This window comes from Mustela nigripes, chromosome 14 (genome assembly GCF_022355385.1).
Source record: "Mustela nigripes isolate SB6536 chromosome 14, MUSNIG.SB6536, whole genome shotgun sequence".
In the NCBI taxonomy this organism is placed as follows: Eukaryota; Metazoa; Chordata; class Mammalia; order Carnivora; family Mustelidae; genus Mustela; species Mustela nigripes.
In genome coordinates, this window is record NC_081570.1 from 18728684 (window position 1) to 18747210 (window position 18527).

The window sequence follows — 18527 nt, forward strand, 5'->3', positions numbered from 1 at the left end:
CACCGCTGATGGGAGCGACCCTCCTGGCCCAATCTCTTAAGGCCTGGCCTTGCCCAAGGTTTTTGGAGTCAAGCCTCCTGGGAAGGATGCCACCGGAGGGACACCAAGTCCGGCTCCAATGCCAAAGCCCAGAGCTGTCTTCCCAGAGCTGGGTCCCAACAGGGATCCTTTTGCCGGAGGCTGACTGACTTAAGTCAAGTCTTGAAAACCCACGTTCCTCCAGCGCCCTCCCAATCCCAGCAACCCATCTCCCCAGCCCTGGACCACAGAGATCAGTGGGGTGTCTGTGTCTTTAATAAGAACTAAGTGTAATGAATAAGTGTTCTGGCAAAGAAAACTTCCCTCATTTATTTTCCAGGGGCCCTGGCTCATCAATCTTCCCCTCCTAACCTGCTTTGTGCTCTGTTAGCTTTGCTTCCTGATAGAGCAGAATTTGGTTTTCTAATAGCATCTGTTGTATGCAGGGTGTCCCCAAACATTAGCAGTAATGAGTTGGAAGTAGCACGGTCGGAAGCCTTCAGAAGCCAACAGCAGATGTCAGGCCCTCCGTGGGTCCCCCTGAGGCTTTGGGGCCAGAGCTCTGGGCAAAAGCTAGGTCCAGAGCCCACAAGTCTCAGTCCCTGGGAGTCATCCATCCAAAAGACATTGGAGTGCCTACCATGTGTCAGGTCCCGTGTGGGCTCTGGGAAGCTGGGGCCCCGCCCACAAGGGGCTGTCATGGCTGGTTATCCATGAAGGACAAAAGTGGTGGTAGAAGAAAGTCCTCTCCCCCAATCCTTCCGCTGGGCCATCTCCTGGGAGGCAGCTGGGCAGGAGTAACAGACTCAGAACTGGGTGGGCAAACAGTCCTCACCTCACCAGGTTGCTTGAGAACAAATAAGAGCATGAAGCTCCCAACACCAGGTCCAGCACACAGTGGTCCCTCCAACATCCGGGACCTGGCAGGTGCACATGGACTAGGGTTGGCAGGGGTCTCCAAGGATGGTGGCTGCTCCCCTGAGGCCAGGGTTGTCTAGAGAGAGGCTTAAGCGTTGCTGCCGTCTCCTGGGAAAGACAGGGCCATCCCCTAGCTCCTGGAGACCTTGGATCGATGGAAGAGGTCCCCAGGGGAACCAAGGCTTCTGGAAACAGGAACCAAATGTATTGACAGATCCTAAAGTGTTTCTTCAAACTCCATCCACCCGCATTCCCAAGGTCCTCCTCCAGGCACGCCAAGAGTTGTTCTCTGGAGAAATCTCTCCTGCCATGGTGCCACTTCCAGCAGAGGAGAGGTAGCTGGTAAGTTACAGTCCGGCCTTGCCCGTGCCAAGGGGCTGCCAGCCCAGCCCCATCAACCCAGGCATTTCTTTCACACCACAATCCACAGGGAGGGCCTCTTTTGACACCCCCCCACCCCATAGGTGAGGACACTCTGGCCCCTCAGGTGAGGGGTTTCAGGGCCGCAGCACCTGCGTGTGGCCCTCAGGTAGCCGCCCCGCCCCCCACAAATGTGCAGTCGTCGCCGTCCAGCTGGACCCTGAAGGGAATGGACTAGGGGTAGAACTTTCTTTGTAAAGTTTTTATTCTTCTGGAGGACTGAAGACGGTTTAGAAAGCAGGTGGGGTAAGGGTGGAGGGTGGGGTGCCCCCCCATGGCCTCCCTCACATCTGCCAACGAAGCCTGGTGGCCCTGAGTCCCCTCCCCCGCAAGCTTCGGAGGTGGCGGACAACTCCCCCCCCATCCCGTTCCTCTCCTCGAGCCCCGCCGCCTCCCAGGCCTCTGCGGGGCTGAACCGGGCGCTGAGGCCCGCTCTTACTGCGAGCCGGGTTGCAGGAAGGGCTGGAGGGCGGGCGGCAGGGAGTCCCCGGCGCTCCTGCACGGACGCCCCGGGCGCCCCCGGAAACCTCCCAGCCCGCGCCCGCGCCCGCCCCGCGGCCCGGAGGCCGCCCCGCCCCGCCGCCGCCGCCGCCGCCGCCAGTCCGCTGCTCCGCCGCCGCCATGGGCCGGGCCCCGCGGGGTGAACGCGAGCCGCCCGGCCCCCGGCCCGGCCCTGACCCCGCCGCGGCGCCGCCCGCACCCCGCCGCGCCCGCGCCCTGGCGCTGCTCGGGGCCCTGCTCGCCGCCGCCGCCGCCGCCGCCGCCGCCCGAGCCTACGCCCGCCACAACGAGGCCCAGGCGGCCGCGCGGCAGGTCCGGCCCCGGGGTGGGAAGGGCGGGCGCGGGGTTCGCGGGGGGTCCTGGGCTCGGGGGGGGGGGTCGGGGCCCAGGGGGGGGACTGGGAGGAGGCGGGGGAAGGGGTCCGGAGGGGGTGGGGGTGTCGGAGGGGGCGGTGGGGGGACTCCGAGGGAGGGGGGAGGGGACCGGGAGGCCGGGTTGGGGGAAGGGGCGGGATGGAAAGTAGGGAGCGGTGGGCCGGGGAGGGTGGCATGAAAGGGCCCGACAAGGGGTGTGGAGCCGACTTGGGAGGACTGTGCAGAAAGGCCAGAACACTGGCCCAGCGTGAGGCAGGGCCTGGGACAGACCCGAGGGGCGGTCCCAGCAGTGGCTTGGACAGCGGGAGTGAAGCTGGGACTGGGGAGAGTCTGGCGGTGGCCCGGGCAGTGTTGGGGGAACAGGGGAGGACACTGGTGGAAGAATGTGACATGGGGACGGGGCAGATAGAAGGAGACTAGCACAGCCTTGGGCCTAGTGGATAGTGGATGAAGGAGCAGAGTGAAGCAAGGCCCAGCAGGGACCGGGAGGTGGCTGCGGCCCCGGGTCGGTGCAGAGGGGACATTAGGAAGGGTGGACTGGGAAGTGTTGGGAGAACTGAGGAAGATGGTGCTGGGCACTGCCCCCTCCGTCTGTTTGGGACCCCAGCTGGGTATCCAAATGGTGCTCAATGGAGCCCCTTCCTCTGAAGCAGGAGTCCGCGCTGAAGGCCCTGGGGGCAGAAGGCCTCTTTCTCTTTTCCTCCTTGGACACAGACCAGGATATGTACATCAGCCCCGAGGAGTTCAAGCCCATTGCTGAGAAGCTGACAGGTACCAGGAGGGGCTGGGGCCTGGGGAGGGGGGCACCTGAGTCATGGCCCTCAGCTTCTTGGCCACTGTGTCTGCTCTGAGCAGGAAGGCTACCTGGAAAGGGAGATGAGGGACCCTGGCAGCCCTGGGGTCCTCTGTGCTCTGACCCTTCCCAGCTGGTGGTTCAGGCGAGCTGCCCCGGCGCCACCTGAGCCCATCTCAAGGGCAAATACTAGTTAACACCCCCTGACCGCTTCTAGACGTGACCTGAAGCCCTTCACGTGAGTTCTCTCTTTAATCTTTGCAGTGTCCTGGGAAATAGCTACTGTCCTAATTCCCCTGTTTACAGCTGGGGAGACTGAGGCACAGGGAGGTGCAGAGCCGGGATTAGAACCGGGGCCATCTGGCTCCAGGTCTTGCACCAGTTCACAGGTTTGAGGATTAGAGAGAAAATGTGCAGAGTGACCAGTAGACAGTAGCTGCTCAGTAGACAGGAAGGAGCTCTTCCCAGTATTATTAATGACTAAACTCTTGCTTCAGTGTTGGATTTCTAGCCTGTCCCGGTGAAAACATTTTTATCTAGTTATAATCAGTGTTTTTTTTTTTTTTTTTTTTTTTTAAAGATGAGGTTCTGAAATAATCTCACGAATTATTAAATGTTTCTCTCATGGTATCACCAACACCCCAACCTCTGTGTCCATTTCTCCAACGTCTTATGACATCTCTTGAATTTGGGATCTTGTTATCTGAGTAGCTGGGTGTAAGTAGGTCAATAGATGGGAAAGGCAAGGAAGAGATGCCCAGAGGCCAGTGATGGGCCTTCTGTGTCTCAGGGTGGGGGTTGGGTAGGTTGGCCACTTGCTGGTCCAGTGACCAGTCCCTGCCAGAAGAGGAGGCTCAGATGAAAAATGCAAATTGCTGGAGCAGATGTGGGTCAGTGGCTCCCAGTGGCATTGAGTTTGGCAGTGAAGGCAGATGGGCAGGTAAACAGGTCAGCCTCACGTGCCTTGGCCTTGACCTCTTATTCTGCAAACACTTCGTAGAACATCTACTCAGCCACCTCCTTGTCCTCTTTTGTGGACAGAGGGAGTGAGTTCCCTCAAAATGACATGTTGGCTCGAAGGCACTAGTAATTTTTTTCACATAAATCTTTGTTTCCCTCCCTTACCACCTCGGCTGCTAGGAGTACAAGACTGGACCAAGTTTTGAGAAAAGAAAACATAAAATAAAAAAGCCCAAAACTTCAAATCTATGTAGGAAACAGAAGCAGCTTGTCTGGTTGGCACAGTTATGAGTGTGTTTAATTTTCTTTCTATCTTAAAAGTTTTATGAATTGTCTGTGATGAGTTACTTAGAAGTCAGGAAATAAAACTTTATGAAAAAAACTAAAAGGCCATAACATGCTGGACATGGGTATTAATAATTATCTGTGATAAGAGTAAAATATTTGAAAAAGCAAGGCAGAAGAATAAGCTTGCACATTCTAACTGTTCCCTTCCTCTGAGGTTTCCAGATTGCTCTTTGGCAGGTTTTGCAACATCAGCTTACAAATGTAGAAATAACTGTGATTTCTTCAGAAAAGGGCTTTGCATGAGGAGCTGTTGGGGTGTGCTGACTAAAAGCACAGCTTCCTGACTCTAGCCCCTTAGGATTCTGACTCAGTAGGTTTGAGGAGGATTCTGGGCGTATGCAGTTTAGAAAGGCATCCCAAAGGATTCTGATGATTCCTATTTAAGAATCTTTCTGAATGCTCCCAGGGGGCCTGTCAGTCAGCTTGCCAGAAGATGGCAGGCAACATTTTTGTCCCACGGACCTGCCCGGGGACAGCAGCCATGACAAGCATTGCCACTATCTTGCCCCTTAGAGGTGTCTGGGTCTCTTCCCTCCCACCAGTCACCCCTTTGGAAAGAGGCTTCTTTTCTCCCCAAACCTTCAGCAGGACTCCCTCCACACTCCCTCCAGACTGGGCATACCTCGGGCCAGAAAAGGCCTGTCTCTCTCAGAGCTTAATAACACCAAGACAGTTCTGTTCCTTGCTTTCATTTGTTCTCTGTGGTTTTCTTCTCTTCAAGAGGCCCCCAGAACAGGGACGTGCAGGGCAGCATGGCCTCGATTGCCCATGTAGGAAAACCAGAGGGGCTGACGGATTTACCCCAGAAACGGAGCTGACCTCGGCCTGGAGCAGAGCAGATGAGGCCCAGCCTGTGCCTTCTCTTCTCCACACCCCAGGCAGTAGCTTCTCTTTGGTGCTGGGACCCCAGCCACTGGGAGAGGCAGCCGCCTTGCCCAGGTGCTGCCCTTGGTGGGCTCAGCACCAAGTTCATCTCGGACTCAGTTCATAGAACGTAGGGAACCTGGCCAACCAGCCAGCCTGGCCCAGGGTGAAGTCAGAAGAATTTGGTTTGAGCCCTAGCTCCACGGCCTCCTAACCCTGAATCCTCTGGTAGTAGTTGTCACAGCTCAAGTTTATTATGGGTTCACTCTCTACCAAACTTGGTGCTAACAGCATGCGGATTATCTCATCCAATCCTCGGAACAAGCCACTGGCCAAATCGCACAGCTGGTGAAGGGCTGTGTCCCTCACAGGACCGAGATCATCTGGATCCTGAGCCTTTAAGGAAGCGGAGTCTCTGAGATCACAATGCCCTCAGAAGAGGGTCATGGTTGATTGTGGGTTTAGAGGAAAACAAGCCTGGGTTTGAATCCCGACCCCCCACCCCCACCCCACTCCCTAGCTGTGTGACCTTTGGGAATTGACTTCACCTCTCTGAGCCTCCACTCTCTCATGTGTAAAATGGTCTTGGTAATGATGTTATTGTTTGCCTCTCCGGACTACTATGAAACTAAAATGTGATACTTACTGGTTGTTACTTTGGTCATCGTTACCCATTACTCCAGCTCTAAGCCTGCCTGGCTCCCTTAAATCACTTTCCGGTGCAGGTGGGGGCGGGAGGGTGGACTTCTGCAGAGAAGAGAGGGCCTGCAGCCGGAGGGCCGGACCCCTCTCCAGCAACTGTGCCTCCCAGGGTCAACGCCTGCGGCCAGCTATGAAGATGAGGAGCTGCCCCTTGACCCCAGCGAGGAGACGCTCACCATAGAAGCCCGATTCCAGCCTCTGATCCCGGAGTCCATGACCAAGAGCAAAGACGGGTTCCTGGGGGTGAGTGTGAGTGGGGGGCGGTGGAGGCTGCCCGCAGGTGGGACCGCAGACACAGGACCATCTGCGCGCCCTCACCTCCTGAGAATAGGCTCTGCTTCTCTTTGCCTCTTCCCTGCCTGCCTTTATTAGCTGCCCTCTGTGCCCCCAGTGTGCCAGACCCTGGGGGGTCCAGAAATGGTGTGATGCTGACCCTGGGGTTTGAGACACAGTCTGGTGCAGGAGGGATAAGCATGAGCCCCGGAAGAAGAGATCCGGACTGGCTTCCTGGAGGCAGTGCCATGTGGTAGAGACATGGCAGGAGGAGGGGGCCAGGGGAGGCAGAGGCAGAAGAGGAGGCAGCGCAGGCCCTGGAGGCAGGATTGAGGCAGGAGCCTCAAGTAGGGACATTACTTTCCTCAAGTCAGTCTCGCCCCCACCCCACCCCCGCCCCAGGCTGTGAGTTTCTTGAGGGCGAGGCCTGTGACTGCACAACCTCTGTGTTTCTGTGCTTCCTCAGCAACGCCCCCCCCACAACCTGACGGGTGCTATGCTGATCTCTGATGAACCAAACCAGAGGTTCAGCCCCAGCAGGGGGTCGTGGGATGGGGGAGGGTGCCTGACAAAAGCTCTCCTGAATGGCTCTGCCCCTACCTGAGGCCTCCTGGCCGAGGTCTCAAGCCCATCCTGGCCCCAAGGCACCCCCACACCCTGCCTGCCTTCCCCGCCCTCCCCCCTCAGCTTGCTCCGTTCCAGCCCCTCCAGATGTCCAGGCTTCCTTCCAGCTGTGGGCCTTCTCGGATGCTGTTCCCTCTCCCAGGAGCAACTTTTCTGCTTAGTCCAGCCCACACCTACTCACTTTTGGTCTCCCGTGAAAGGCCACCTTGGCATGAACAGAGATCTGGAGGCAGGAAGTGCCGGGCCAGTCGCCTGCGGACAGAGAACTGGTGCGGCTGGACCCAAAGCCCATGGGACACAGGCAGGGGCGTCCTGTCAGTGGGGCTAGACGAGAAGTCGCCAGACTGCAAAGGGCCTTCGTTGCCTGACTTTGGCCTTCATTCTGTAGCAGCAAATTACCAAAGCAGATTTTGAAATAGGAGGGCTCCCTCGTTAGCTGCTGGGATGCTCCACAGCCTGGGGAGAAATGGGGGCGAGAAGACTGGTTCTCAGGGGGGAGGAGGAGGAGTCGGGGGAGGCAGTGGGGGGAGGCAGTGGTGATTCCTAGGATAGCCTAGAGGATGCTGGCAAAGGAAGGAAGACAGGGCATGGCTACTAATGGAAAGCAGGGGAGGGAAGTGGAGGGGGAACTCAGGCTTCTGGATGGTGACCAAGCACAGGGTGGGCCATTTGCCCCATGGGGACCAGAGGAGGGAATGGGTCTGGTGGGGAGCGAATGAGCTCAGTCTGGACACACTGAAGTCGAGGCGCCTGGGGCTGTCCAGGGGGACAGTCCAGTAAGTGAGGTTGGAAACACAGGTTTGGTTTCCCACAGAGCATCTGGGGAGGGAAGGCTGGCAGGGAGACTTGGTGGTAGAAGTTGTCCGAATAGATGAGCCCCCCCGCCCCCGCCCCACCAGAGCCGTGAGGACAGGGCGGGACTGGTGGGGTGCCAGGGCACAGCTGCACTTGGAGATGGGTCAGGAGCAGCTCTCCATAGAGCGCAGCCCCCCTTTGTGGGCAGCTCTCCTGTGGGGTGGCAGGATCCCATGGGTAAGGCGGCTCCCCCTGGTGCAGCATAGCCTGCCCAGCTTGGAGACCCCCGGCCTGTTCAGTGTTCTTGGGGGTAGCTCCAAGGACCTCCCTCCTCCAGGCAGGCCAGGCCCCCCACCACCATGAAGGCAGGGAAGGGAGAGGGAGCCTCATGCCCTCGGACACCTGGCAGCTCCCTGGTGGCGGAGCACCCCTGAAGGGGCCCAGAACATGCTGTCCTCCCGGCTGACGCCTTCGCCACCCCCGCCGGCATCCTGCCTGTGGCGGCAAGGGGTGCTGAAGGGGCAGCTGCCAGCTTAGGATGTGCCCTGGGACCTGCCTTGGTGGCCCAGAGGTGGGGACAGATGGGCCTGTCCCGCGCTTCAGCTCCCCTGATGTTGACGGGGCCTTCCTGACAGGGAAACAGCTGAGGGACGCCGGGCATGCCAGGTGCTCAGCCGCGTGGTACAGGGCACTCTCCAGGGGAGACCTTCCTTCCCCTTCTCGGCAGGCGCATCCTGCTCCTTATCCCACAGATTTCCCCCAAAAGGTGGTATCCACCTCACTCCTCAGACTTCTCTCCAAAGCCTCCTCAGTGGGATATGAGCCCCAGGAGGAGACTTGGAGAGAAGGCCGGGGAGAAGGCAAGGCTGTGGAGGGGGTGGCAGGCGGTGGCACTCAGGCCAGCTGGCACAGAGGCAGGAGGCAGGACCATGTGTCCGTGAGGCCTGGAACCGTGGGACTGGGCTTGACGAGGGAGGGAAGAGGCCAGCAGGACCCCTGCACAGAGCCTCCGCCTCCTGTGCCTCCCCCTACGCCAGTCCCAGCTGGCCCTGTCGCTCTGGCCTGGGCTGTGCCTGAGGCGGCCAAGGGGGTGCTGCTGGGGGCCGGGGCGCTGAGGGGAGCCTGGGCTCTGGCAGGACAGTGCCCAGCCTCTGGCCATCCCCAGGACGAAAGCATCCCTGGGTCTCACGCCTCCCTTCACTTGTGGGCTGGCTCAGGGCTTCAGGGAGACCGCCCGCATGCATGGTGCGGGGACCCCCCCCCCCCCCCCCCCCCCCGCCCGGCCCCCCCCCCCCCGGGCGCCCCCCCCCCCGCCCGGGGCGGGGCCCCCCCCCCCCCCGCCCATTGTGGTTCTCGGCACCCCAGAGCTCTGACTTTTCCCCGCCCCAGGTCTCCCGCCTGGCCCTGTCCGGCCTCCGCAACTGGACGACTGCAGCCTTGCCAAGCGCGGTGTTCGCCGCCCGCCACTTCCGGCCCTTCCTGCCCCCCCGGGGCCAGGTGGAGCTTGGGGAGCCCTGGTGGATCGTCCCCAGCGAGCTGAGCGTCTTCACCGGCTACTTGTCCAATAACCGCTTCTACCCACCACCGCCCAAAGGCAAAGAGGTGAGGGCCGCCCACAGTGAGCCCTGGCGGGTGGGGGGTTCCCCCAATGCTGCAGCCCCAGCTAGGCACGACCCCCTCTGTCTCTGCCCCGCACCGGCTCAGCGCCTGGACCCCGGCCCCCTCTCAGGGCCCCTGGCCTGCAGGCCCAGAGCGCCCCTGGGGGATCCGGACCCAGCCAGCTGACACGGGTCTTCACTGCACCCCCCGCCCCCCAGGTCATCATCCACCGGCTCCTGAGCATGTTCCACCCGCGACCTTTTGTGAAGACGCGCTTTGCCCCTCAGGGGGCCGTGGCCTGCCTGACGGCCATCAGCGACTTCTACTACACTGTCATGTTCCGGTGTGTAGCCCTTGGACACCCCTCCTGGCCTCTCAGCCAGGCTGGGGACCCCAGCGAAGCATGGAAGGGCAGGCCCCGTCCAGAAGTCCCCAGGGCCACCACGTCCCACCCTCTGGCCTTGGGCAAGCGAAGTTGGCTCTCTGGGCCTCGGTTTCCTCATCTGTGGATCGGGGGGTGGCCTCCTCCTGGGGGCAGGGGAAAGCTTGGGACATGCTTAGCAGGAAGCTGGCAGCCCTGATTGTTATCCACCCAGAAGGGGGCATGTAGGCGCTGTGACACCAGCACGCACACAGCCTGGGAGCTGTGAGGCCTCAGAGGAGGGCTGGTCAAGTGAGGCCGGCGGGGAAGGCTGCGTGTGACCCGGTCCCTGAGGATGGGCAGCGCTTGGAAGGCCTCGTGGCTTCTCCCTGCCCCACACATTCTCCCTCCTACCCTGCCCAGCCCCGTCCTCCCCTGGAGAGTCTGGCCAAGGGCTCCCCAGCTTGGGCACCTAAGCAGCAAGGTGGGCCGTGGCTCAGCAGGGGCTGCTCCCAGCCAGGCTCCTTTACCCCCAGGATCCACGCCGAGTTCCAGCTCAGCGAGCCGCCTGACTTCCCCTTCTGGTTCTCACCTGGCCAGTTCACGGGCCACATCATTCTCTCCAAAGATGCCACTCACATCCGAGACTTCCGGCTCTTCGTGCCCAACCACAGGTGGGAGCCTTGGCCCCAAACCAGCCCCGCACCCCACTGTAGTTGGCCCCACTCTCCCCCTCTCCCAGCTCCAGGAGCTCAGGTGCAGGAGCCCAGAGGCCCCCTCCGTCTCTTCCCTTCCTTTGCTTCCCAGAGGCACCTCTCTTGGAAGGGGCCTAGAGCTGACCCAGGAGCAGACAGCTTGAGGCGAGGGGAGGTGGGTCATTCCATCATCTGGCAACCATGTCCCAGTTGGCCTGGATGGCCTGGATGGCCAGCTCTGTGCCTGGGACCCAGTGCAGCAGACTGTCCCCCAAGCAGGAGCCTAACACCCTCACACTGGTGACAGACTTCCCACAGACCCATGACCACAGCCTGTGCACAGCCCCTGAGTGCTGGCAGCTGGGCAGGGACTAGAGTCCAGGAAGCCTTCCCAGAGGAAGAGACATGGAAGTAGAGACCTGGATGAGGCAGGAGAGGGGGGTGAGGAGGGTTTAGCCAGGCAACGGGAGCAGCGCATGTGGTCCTGGGGGCAGGCCCTGACTGCCTGCAGTTGCTCCCACAGGCCCCGGGGGTGGAGGGAAGGGCCTTTCGGGAGGGCTCCATGCCAGCCACCTGCCTGCGTGCCCCGCCGGCTTAGGGTCAGCCTCTTGTCCGGCGAGCATGGGACCAGAAGGCCTGGCTTCATGTCTTTCCAGATTCCTCCCTGATAGCAAGTGGCTGCCTAGTGGGTCTGAGTGACCCAGGACAGGGACAAGAGCTTGGCTGGGAGCTGAGAGCCCCAAAGTTAAGTCTCCACCGTGGCATGGCTGTGGGCAGGGCCCTGGCCTTCTCTGGGCCTGTTTCCTCATCTGCTAGATAGGAGAATGGCTCCTGGGCACGAATGAAGGGATTGTTGGCAGAGCCTGGGAAGAGAAAGTTACCCCCAGGAGCAGGAGTGGTTTCCTTCCCCTTCCTCAGCAAGCAAGTCCCCCTCCCCACCTGGACTGCACAGGCTCAGCCCGGAGGACATCTGCCTGCACCCCAGGAGTGGAGGTGGGGGTCCTGTTTTGATGAAACAGAGCAGAGGCAAATGACCAGCCCCAGGACCAGCTGCTCCTGAGCCTGTCTCCAGGACCACGCGGCTGCCGACCTCCTCCCGCACCTGCTCATCCCACCCCAGGAGGTCGGCTGTCGGTCCTGGGGCGCCCTCATGTGGCCAATCTGCAGATGGCATGTGGTGGGGCCAGACTTCAGCCCGGGAGGCCGGCTCAGGGAGGCAGGCACCAGGCTCTCATGCCTGACCCTCTCTGTGTCCTAGGGGAGACACTGATGATGTTTCCACTTCAAAAAGCCATAGGCAGCATGTGAGACACGGCTGTGAAAGCCCTTTGTGAACTTTAAGGGGTTGGGCCCGCTGAGCGTGGTGTGGCTGCTGTGCTTCCAAAGAGGCAGCCCAGGGACAGAAGAAGGCCCAGGCTCTGCGGTCAGAGTCCCAATGGCCCCAAGACCTTGGGTTCATCTTATCAAGCCTCAGTGTTCTCATCTGTAAAATGGGGAGGGTTGTGTGCTCTCAGAGAAGGTTGACGTGGCCCTTGGTGATGAAGGTGTTCTTCCCCTTCCCCACCTCCCTGCCAGGTCTCTGAACGTGGACATGGAGTGGCTGTATGGGGCCAGTGAGAGCAGCAACATGGAGGTGGACATTGGCTACATCCCCCAGGTGAGCACACAAAGGGCCCTGACCCAGGTCCGCAGGGCTGGGGGCCACAGGCAGTCCGGGTAAAGGATAGAGCTCCTGCTGGGCTGAGGCCAGCTGTCCCCAAAGCAGGTTTCTGGGACTCCACCTGATCTACATGTTGGCACAGAAAAGCCAGCAGCTACCATCAGCCCTCATGTGGCCTCATGCGGTCGAAGGAGCCCTGGACAGACCCTGAATCTGTCCCAGACTCACCGCAGCCCGGCGGTGGCCCTGCCCTGGGCCTCAGTTCCTCCACTTTTGCCTTAAGTGGGGTATCTTTGAGGGTCCGTCGAGGATTCCTGCCCATCTCTGAGATACCCTCACTGATGGCACCCTCTCCTGATCCGGGACCTAGATGGAGCTGGAGGCCCTGGGCCCGTCGGTGCCCTCCATGATCCTGGACGAGGACGGCAACATGATCGACAGCCGGCCGCCCTCAGGGGAGCCCCTCCAGTTTGTGTTTGAGGAGATCAAGTGGCAGCAGGAGTTGAGCTGGGAGGAGGCCGCCCGGCGCCTGGAGGTGGCCATGTACCCCTTCAAGAAGGTGGGCCTGGATGGGAGTGTGGCCGGAGCTGAGCTGGGGGAACAGTGGGGGGGGCACCCCATTCCAGGCTGGGTACACGGCTTGCTGCTGAGACCACCGCCCTGCCTGGCCCAGCCTGTACAGTGGCGCCTCTTTTTTGCCATTCCAAACTTGGCAGGAGGCATCTCCTGGCCCAGCCCATTTCTCTCTCTCTCACTTTCACACACACATGCGCACACACACACACACACACACAGAGTTTGTAGCACGCACAGTTACACACTCACACCACAAACACACATGTCCCACACAGCTCCTGAGGAGGAACCTAGCTGCACACAGTAGCTTCTCTGTGTTTCCCTTTGGCCCCAGGTCACCTATCTGCCATTCACTGAGGCCTTCGACCAAGCCAAGGCCAAGAACAAGCTGGTGCACTCCATTCTGCTGTGGGGGGCCCTGGATGACCAGTCCTGCTGAGGTGAGGGAGACCCCGCCAGGCTGAGAGAGTGGGGGAGACATCACACCTGGTAGGATACAGGAGGCTCCGAGACCAACGGGGCTGTCCCATCGGGGCATGGGGGCCTTGGGGACTACACAGGGCAGGGTTGTGGGGGTCTTCTGCGCTGAGCTCAGAAGAAGCGGCCATTCACAGGAGGAAGAGCCCCACTCAGCCATCTGCAGCGCAGAGACCTTGGCCGAGTGGTTTCCCCACCCTGAGCCTTAGTTTTCTAGCGCTAATACGCTTACCCCCCAGAGTTGTGAAAATGGGCATAAGAGCGCCTGTGCTCCGTGAAGTGTTGCACACAAATAAGAGAGAAAACAGTGCCAGAGGCTGGCCATACGTTCACTTATTCAGAAGATGCACCCAAGAATCTATGGGATACAGAGATTGGGGGTGTCTGACAGCGGGTACAAAGATGAGTAAGACCGTGCCCCTGCCTGCATCCAGTCGGTCCACAAACACTCCAGGGACCCCCTGTGCCAGGCCCATCGGCTGGGTGCTAGGAGTCATGTCAGAAGTGGTCCCTGTCCTTGGGGAGCCATGTGTGTAGAAGATGGGTGTCGAATGAGGACAAGCGTGGTGAGTGTCACACGGGGTAAGGTCCAGGGTGGCACAAGACCGGGGAGGCGTCTCAGAGACAGTGACCGTAGCTGAGATTTCCGAGGAGGAGCAGAAGTTTATCAAGAGGCAGGAGGAAAGGAGTTTTAGGTAGAATAACCTAGGCAGAGGCCTTGGGTCCTAAAGTTTAGTGAATTTAAGAAGCTGTCACTGTCTGCAGGTCCCTGGGCTGAGGCTGCTGTCCGTCTGTCTGCCTCCCCTCAGTACCCCCACCAACCCATCTCAGCCCAGGACGCCCCAATGTCGCTGACTGTAATCACAGCGACCCTCTACTTAGCACCTACCCTGCGGCAGGCTCTTTGAATCTGTTACTTTACTGGGACAGCCCTACAGCCCATGAGCGTTGTTGCTTCTGGAAAACCCAGTAAGGCCCATGGGATGGCCTCACCCTTCTGGCCTTGCTGTTCCCCTGAAAAGGTTCAGGGCGGACTCTCCGGGAGACTGTCCTGGAAAGTTCGCCCATCATCGCCCTCCTCAACGAGAGCTTCATCAGCACTTGGTCCCTGGTGAGGGAGCTGGAAGACCTGCAGGTCAGTGGCAGGGGGGTGGGAACAGCCCCACGGGAGCCCCGGGGACAGGGCCCGTAGCGGAGGCATCAGGAGTGTGCCACGTGTCCCCACAGGACAGCCAGGAGAACCCATCCCACAAGAAGCTAGCTGACCTGCACCTGGAGAAGTACAGCTTCCCTGTGGAAATGATGATCTGTCTGCCCAACGGCACCGTGGTAGGCCGCCCCCGGTACCTTCCCCTAGTCGGGCCAGGCCACGTGGGGCAGGGGAAGCCGCAAGCCAGCCAGGGACATGGACTTAGAGACTTCAGGCTTCCCGGCTGGCTCCCCCGCTTCCTGCTGTTCTAGCCGGTCTGAGCCTCCCTTGTGCCCACCTGTAAAATAGGAATTGTCACACCCACTCTGCCTGCCTCATACAGGGGTTGAGACACTCCCACGAGAAGGGGGACCTCTACAGCCCTTTGGGGACTGGGAAGCCAGGAGCACAGGCTAGCAGCAGAATGGATAGGAACGTGGCATGGGAGGGAAAGCTCACCCTGGACCACTGTGGCCAGCTCTGGGATGGAAGGACAGAGGGGCCAGGCCTCGTGACAAGCAGAGAGGACCAAGGGGCCCCAGGCTAAGCCAAGCCGCAAGACCCTACCTCTCCCCAGGGGCTCCGAGAAGCTCTCACACACAGCCTTTCACTGGGGTCTCATGCCGCTTTGGGAGAGGAAAGATCACGGGTGCCCATTTTACAAACAAGGAAACTGAGGCTCAAGAAGGTCCAGAGACTTGGTGGAAGTTGAACGTTTAAGAAGTGCAGCTGGTTTTGAAACCGGGCCTGCATGTGAGCCTCAGTCTCCTGCCCCTTACCCTTTGAGTCCCGAGGGACAGTTAGTGTGGGACTGAAGGCTGTGCGAGGGTCATCAGCTTCCCCAGGCTCTCAACAGGGGGAGCAAGAGTTGAGGCTGGCCGGGAAGAGGGCCACTGGCTCACTGGCGCTCAGCCTGGTGGGGCCCGGCCCTGGCAGAGCCCCGGCATCATGGAGCCGGGCCGGACAGAACTCAGCCTGGGGACCGCGCTGTCCCGCTTGTCCACTTGTTTCTTGGCTCGTGTGCCGGGCACCTGCCCTTAAGGAGCTGGCCAGCCAGGGTGAGAGGCAGCGGGGGAAGCAGGCACACACAGAGCAGGGGAATTTTGGCGGAAGGGAGTGTGGAGTTCAGGGTCGCAGGAGCAGAGGAGAAGAGGGGGTGGGGGGTGGGGTGGGGGAAGGGGAGAGGTGTTAGGTTCTTGGCAGTAGATGGGGTGTGGGAGAGCTTGCAGACTTGCAGAGCTTGTGTGCCCAGATATGGCAGGGGGGAAGGGCCAGACCTCTCGCTCTCCTCACCCAGCCCCTCTCCCAGGTCCACCACATTAATGCCAACTACTTCTTGGACATCACCTCCATGAAGCCCGAGGATGTTGAGAACAACATCTTCAGCTTCTCATCCACCTTTGAAGACCCGTCCACAGCCACCTATATGCAGTTCCTGAAGGAGGGCCTTCGGCGTGGCCTGCCCCTCCTCCAGCCCTAATGCGCCCTCAGGCCATCGGAGACCAGGGGGGAGAGCGGGGAGCTGACAGAAAGGCTTCCAGTGCTGAAGCCAGGCCCCTCCGGCCCGGAGCCTGTGGTCCTCGCACTCCCACCCCTGCCACTCCCAGGCTGCCCATGGGACCTGAGGTCAATGAGGGGGAGACAGGGGGGCGCCTGGGCTGACTGGACGGGTGAGCCTCTGGCTCCAGATGCCACCATTAGCCCTTTACTACCCTCATGGTTCCAGAAGCTGCTCAGGATACCGGAAACAGGGCCTTGGGTCATCTCCCTGGACCTCACCCGCTTAGGCACATAGTCCAGGTCCTTGTGGGGTGAAGATCAGGGAGGAGTGGTGCTAGGAAGACTGGGCCACCTCTCTCTCCTTACAGCCCCCACCTCCCAGAAGAAACATCAGGGGACCCTGGCCTGGGGGCTAAGGAAAGTTTGCCCGGGAAGCACTCTTGTTTGGAGCCTCCTTCCTGGCTGTCTTCCTCTGCCTGGTGTCCCCCCGTGGGGTGAGTTTGAGTTGGAGACAGCCTTCTGGAGGTTCAGGGCAAAGCCATCCTTCAGAAGGAAAATCCGCTGTACCCAGGACCTCAGCTGCCCACACACTCAGTCCAACCTAATGATAGGAACCCAGCCCCTACTTTGGGACTTGCTGGAGGCCGGCTGTCTGGAGAGGGTCACTGTGAAGTAAGCTTCTGCTCTTAGCAAGGGAGGCCATTGAGGGGTTCCTGAGGCCCAGGGCCAAGGCACCCCCAAGTGCCTACCCCAGCAAGGGTCACAGTGGGACGATGGAGCCCGCATCCCGCCCCTCAGACTCTGGCTCCACAGAAGTATAGCTCAGCCAAAGAACACAGCCCACCCCACCCCCACCCCAGCTGGTGCTGCCCCAGCTGTCGGGGCAGCCCAGACCAGCCCAGACCAGCTTGCCCACCACCGAGTGGCCACTGACCCTCCTTGGCCTCTCTTAAGGACTTGGTCTACATCCCAACCAACTGACCACAGCCAGTCTTTTTTATATGTGCGGAAAAGTGTTTTTATGTGAAATTTCTCACAGTTTGTAGGTATTTTTGATAACCCCAATGCTGAGGAGAAAGAAGGGGGCCATGTCTTCCCACAGCAGCAGCTCCATGATGGCTGGATCTGAAATCCTAGATGGGTCCAGCTTGATGTCTTTGCAGCTGCACCTCCAGGAAGAAACAGTCCTCTCTTCCTTTTCTTCCAGCTTTTTAAAAAAGGCCAGTGTACCCCCAACTCTATCCTTGTCCCCCATTCAGGCCCATGAGTGCTCCTTGGGCTTTCATTAAAGCCTTGGAGCCATGCCTCTCCCCAGCACGTGCCCCCACAGAGGCTCACTCTTAAACCTGGAAGAGGAAGGCAGACATCTCCTCAGACACACTCCCAGGCCTGCCCTCCGCTGAGTTCTCCCGTCTGCCCCCTGAAGTGTCCATTCTGGGCCTTCTCTGTTAACATGACTCATGTTTTCTCATTTAATGCTCCCCAAAAAACTGTGAGGCAGATATTAATTATTCCCCTGTTGCAGATGAAGAAACTGAGTCTCAGGGAAGTGAAGGGACGTGCCCAAGGTCACCAAGAGGAAGAGATGAGACTCAGCCTGTCTCGATTTTGGAGGGTTTTGTTTTGCACAGCAGCCAACCTCTCCCCCCTGCCCATCTTCACTGAGGTGAAAAAGAAAGCCTCTCAGACCAAAATGTCTCACTCCCCTCTGATCTCCAGACCCGAAGAGGCAGGAGCCAGCAAGCTCAACCAAGTTGTGTCCTTCCGGGAGGCAGTGCTCCCATGCCCCTTACAGGGAGGGGGGCACCGGAGTCTGTCTGCCAGCTTCCAGGCCTGGGTGGCATAACCAGGCCCATGAGCCACCCAGTGTCAGCAGAGACTCAGCCTCGCCGCCCAGTAGGCTCTTCCCCTTGTGCGGGTCCAGGAGGGCCCGCCGCACACTGAGCAATCCTTGTCCCATGTAAGGCACTGATTGCCTTGGCTTTCTGATCTTCATCTCAAGCCTCTTCCTGACACCCCCCGACCCCCACCGCCACCACAACTGTATCTTGAAGCTTATGGTGGGGGAGGGCCCCCAGCTCACTCCTGTCACCTGTCACTTCCCTCCCCTCCTCACACGTCCTATAATAAAATTGGAGAGACCAGGGTGGTTCTAAGTGCCTTTCCTTTCAATGGGATATTGGTCAGTTCTATCCTTGGTCTGACTCCTCTGTGGGGTTGGCTTAGCAGATGGGCAAGGATACATGACTGAAATGCCTTTGGGGACTATCTTCTGTCACTGAACATCACTCAAGTGATGTTCTTAAAGTGAGTTTGTGATAGACCTAGTAGTAGAACTTAGTACTGTTTTTAGAATCTGATGAGAAAGATTCTGAAGTTAATTACCCGTTTCTTAGAAACAGAGCCTAAGGTAGGCCTTAGGTAATTTTTTATTTTTATTTTTTAAAGGGAGTACGCTTCAGGAAAAAAACCTGTATAAGAAGAGGTGAAAAAGGGGAGCCTGGCTGGCTCAGTTGCAGGAGCATGTGACTCTTGATCTCAAGCTTGTGAGTTCAAGACCCATGTTGGGTATAAAACTTACTTAAAAAAAAAAATCTCTTTTTAAAAAGCCTTAATTTTTTTTTTTTTTAATTAAAAGAAAGGAGTAATGAAGAATGGGGGAAGGAAAGATGCTAAGCAGGAATAGAGTCTCAAATCCTAGCCTGGGCATGATCACGGGGGAAGGGTTCTGGAATATAAGCCTCACCACAGAGTGCAACCTGTCTTTGGTACTCTGTGTCAGTCAGTCATTGACTTGGGAGGTGGAGTAAATTCCCAGGTTAGGGCCTATGGGCTCCCTGTTGTAAGTGCAATTTCCCAGAGAAAGGGGCAGCTGTGTGA

General features: G+C 59.1%; 1 protein-coding gene across 1 annotated transcript; it reads left to right on the top strand.

Moving 5' to 3' along the window:
• Positions 1-1962: 1962 nt before the first annotated feature.
• Positions 1963-17791, top strand: SELENON (selenoprotein N). Its single transcript, XM_059376708.1, has 12 exons — positions 1963-2169; positions 2885-3002; positions 6008-6141; positions 8980-9192; positions 9408-9532; positions 10087-10224; positions 11821-11902; positions 12276-12464; positions 12816-12921; positions 13981-14093; positions 14186-14287; positions 15457-17791. The coding sequence occupies exons 1-12, from the start codon at positions 1978-1980 to the stop codon at positions 15625-15627; spliced, it is 1683 nt and encodes a 560-aa protein (XP_059232691.1). The 5' UTR covers positions 1963-1977; the 3' UTR covers positions 15628-17791.
• The last annotated feature ends 736 nt before the right edge of the window (positions 17792-18527 follow it).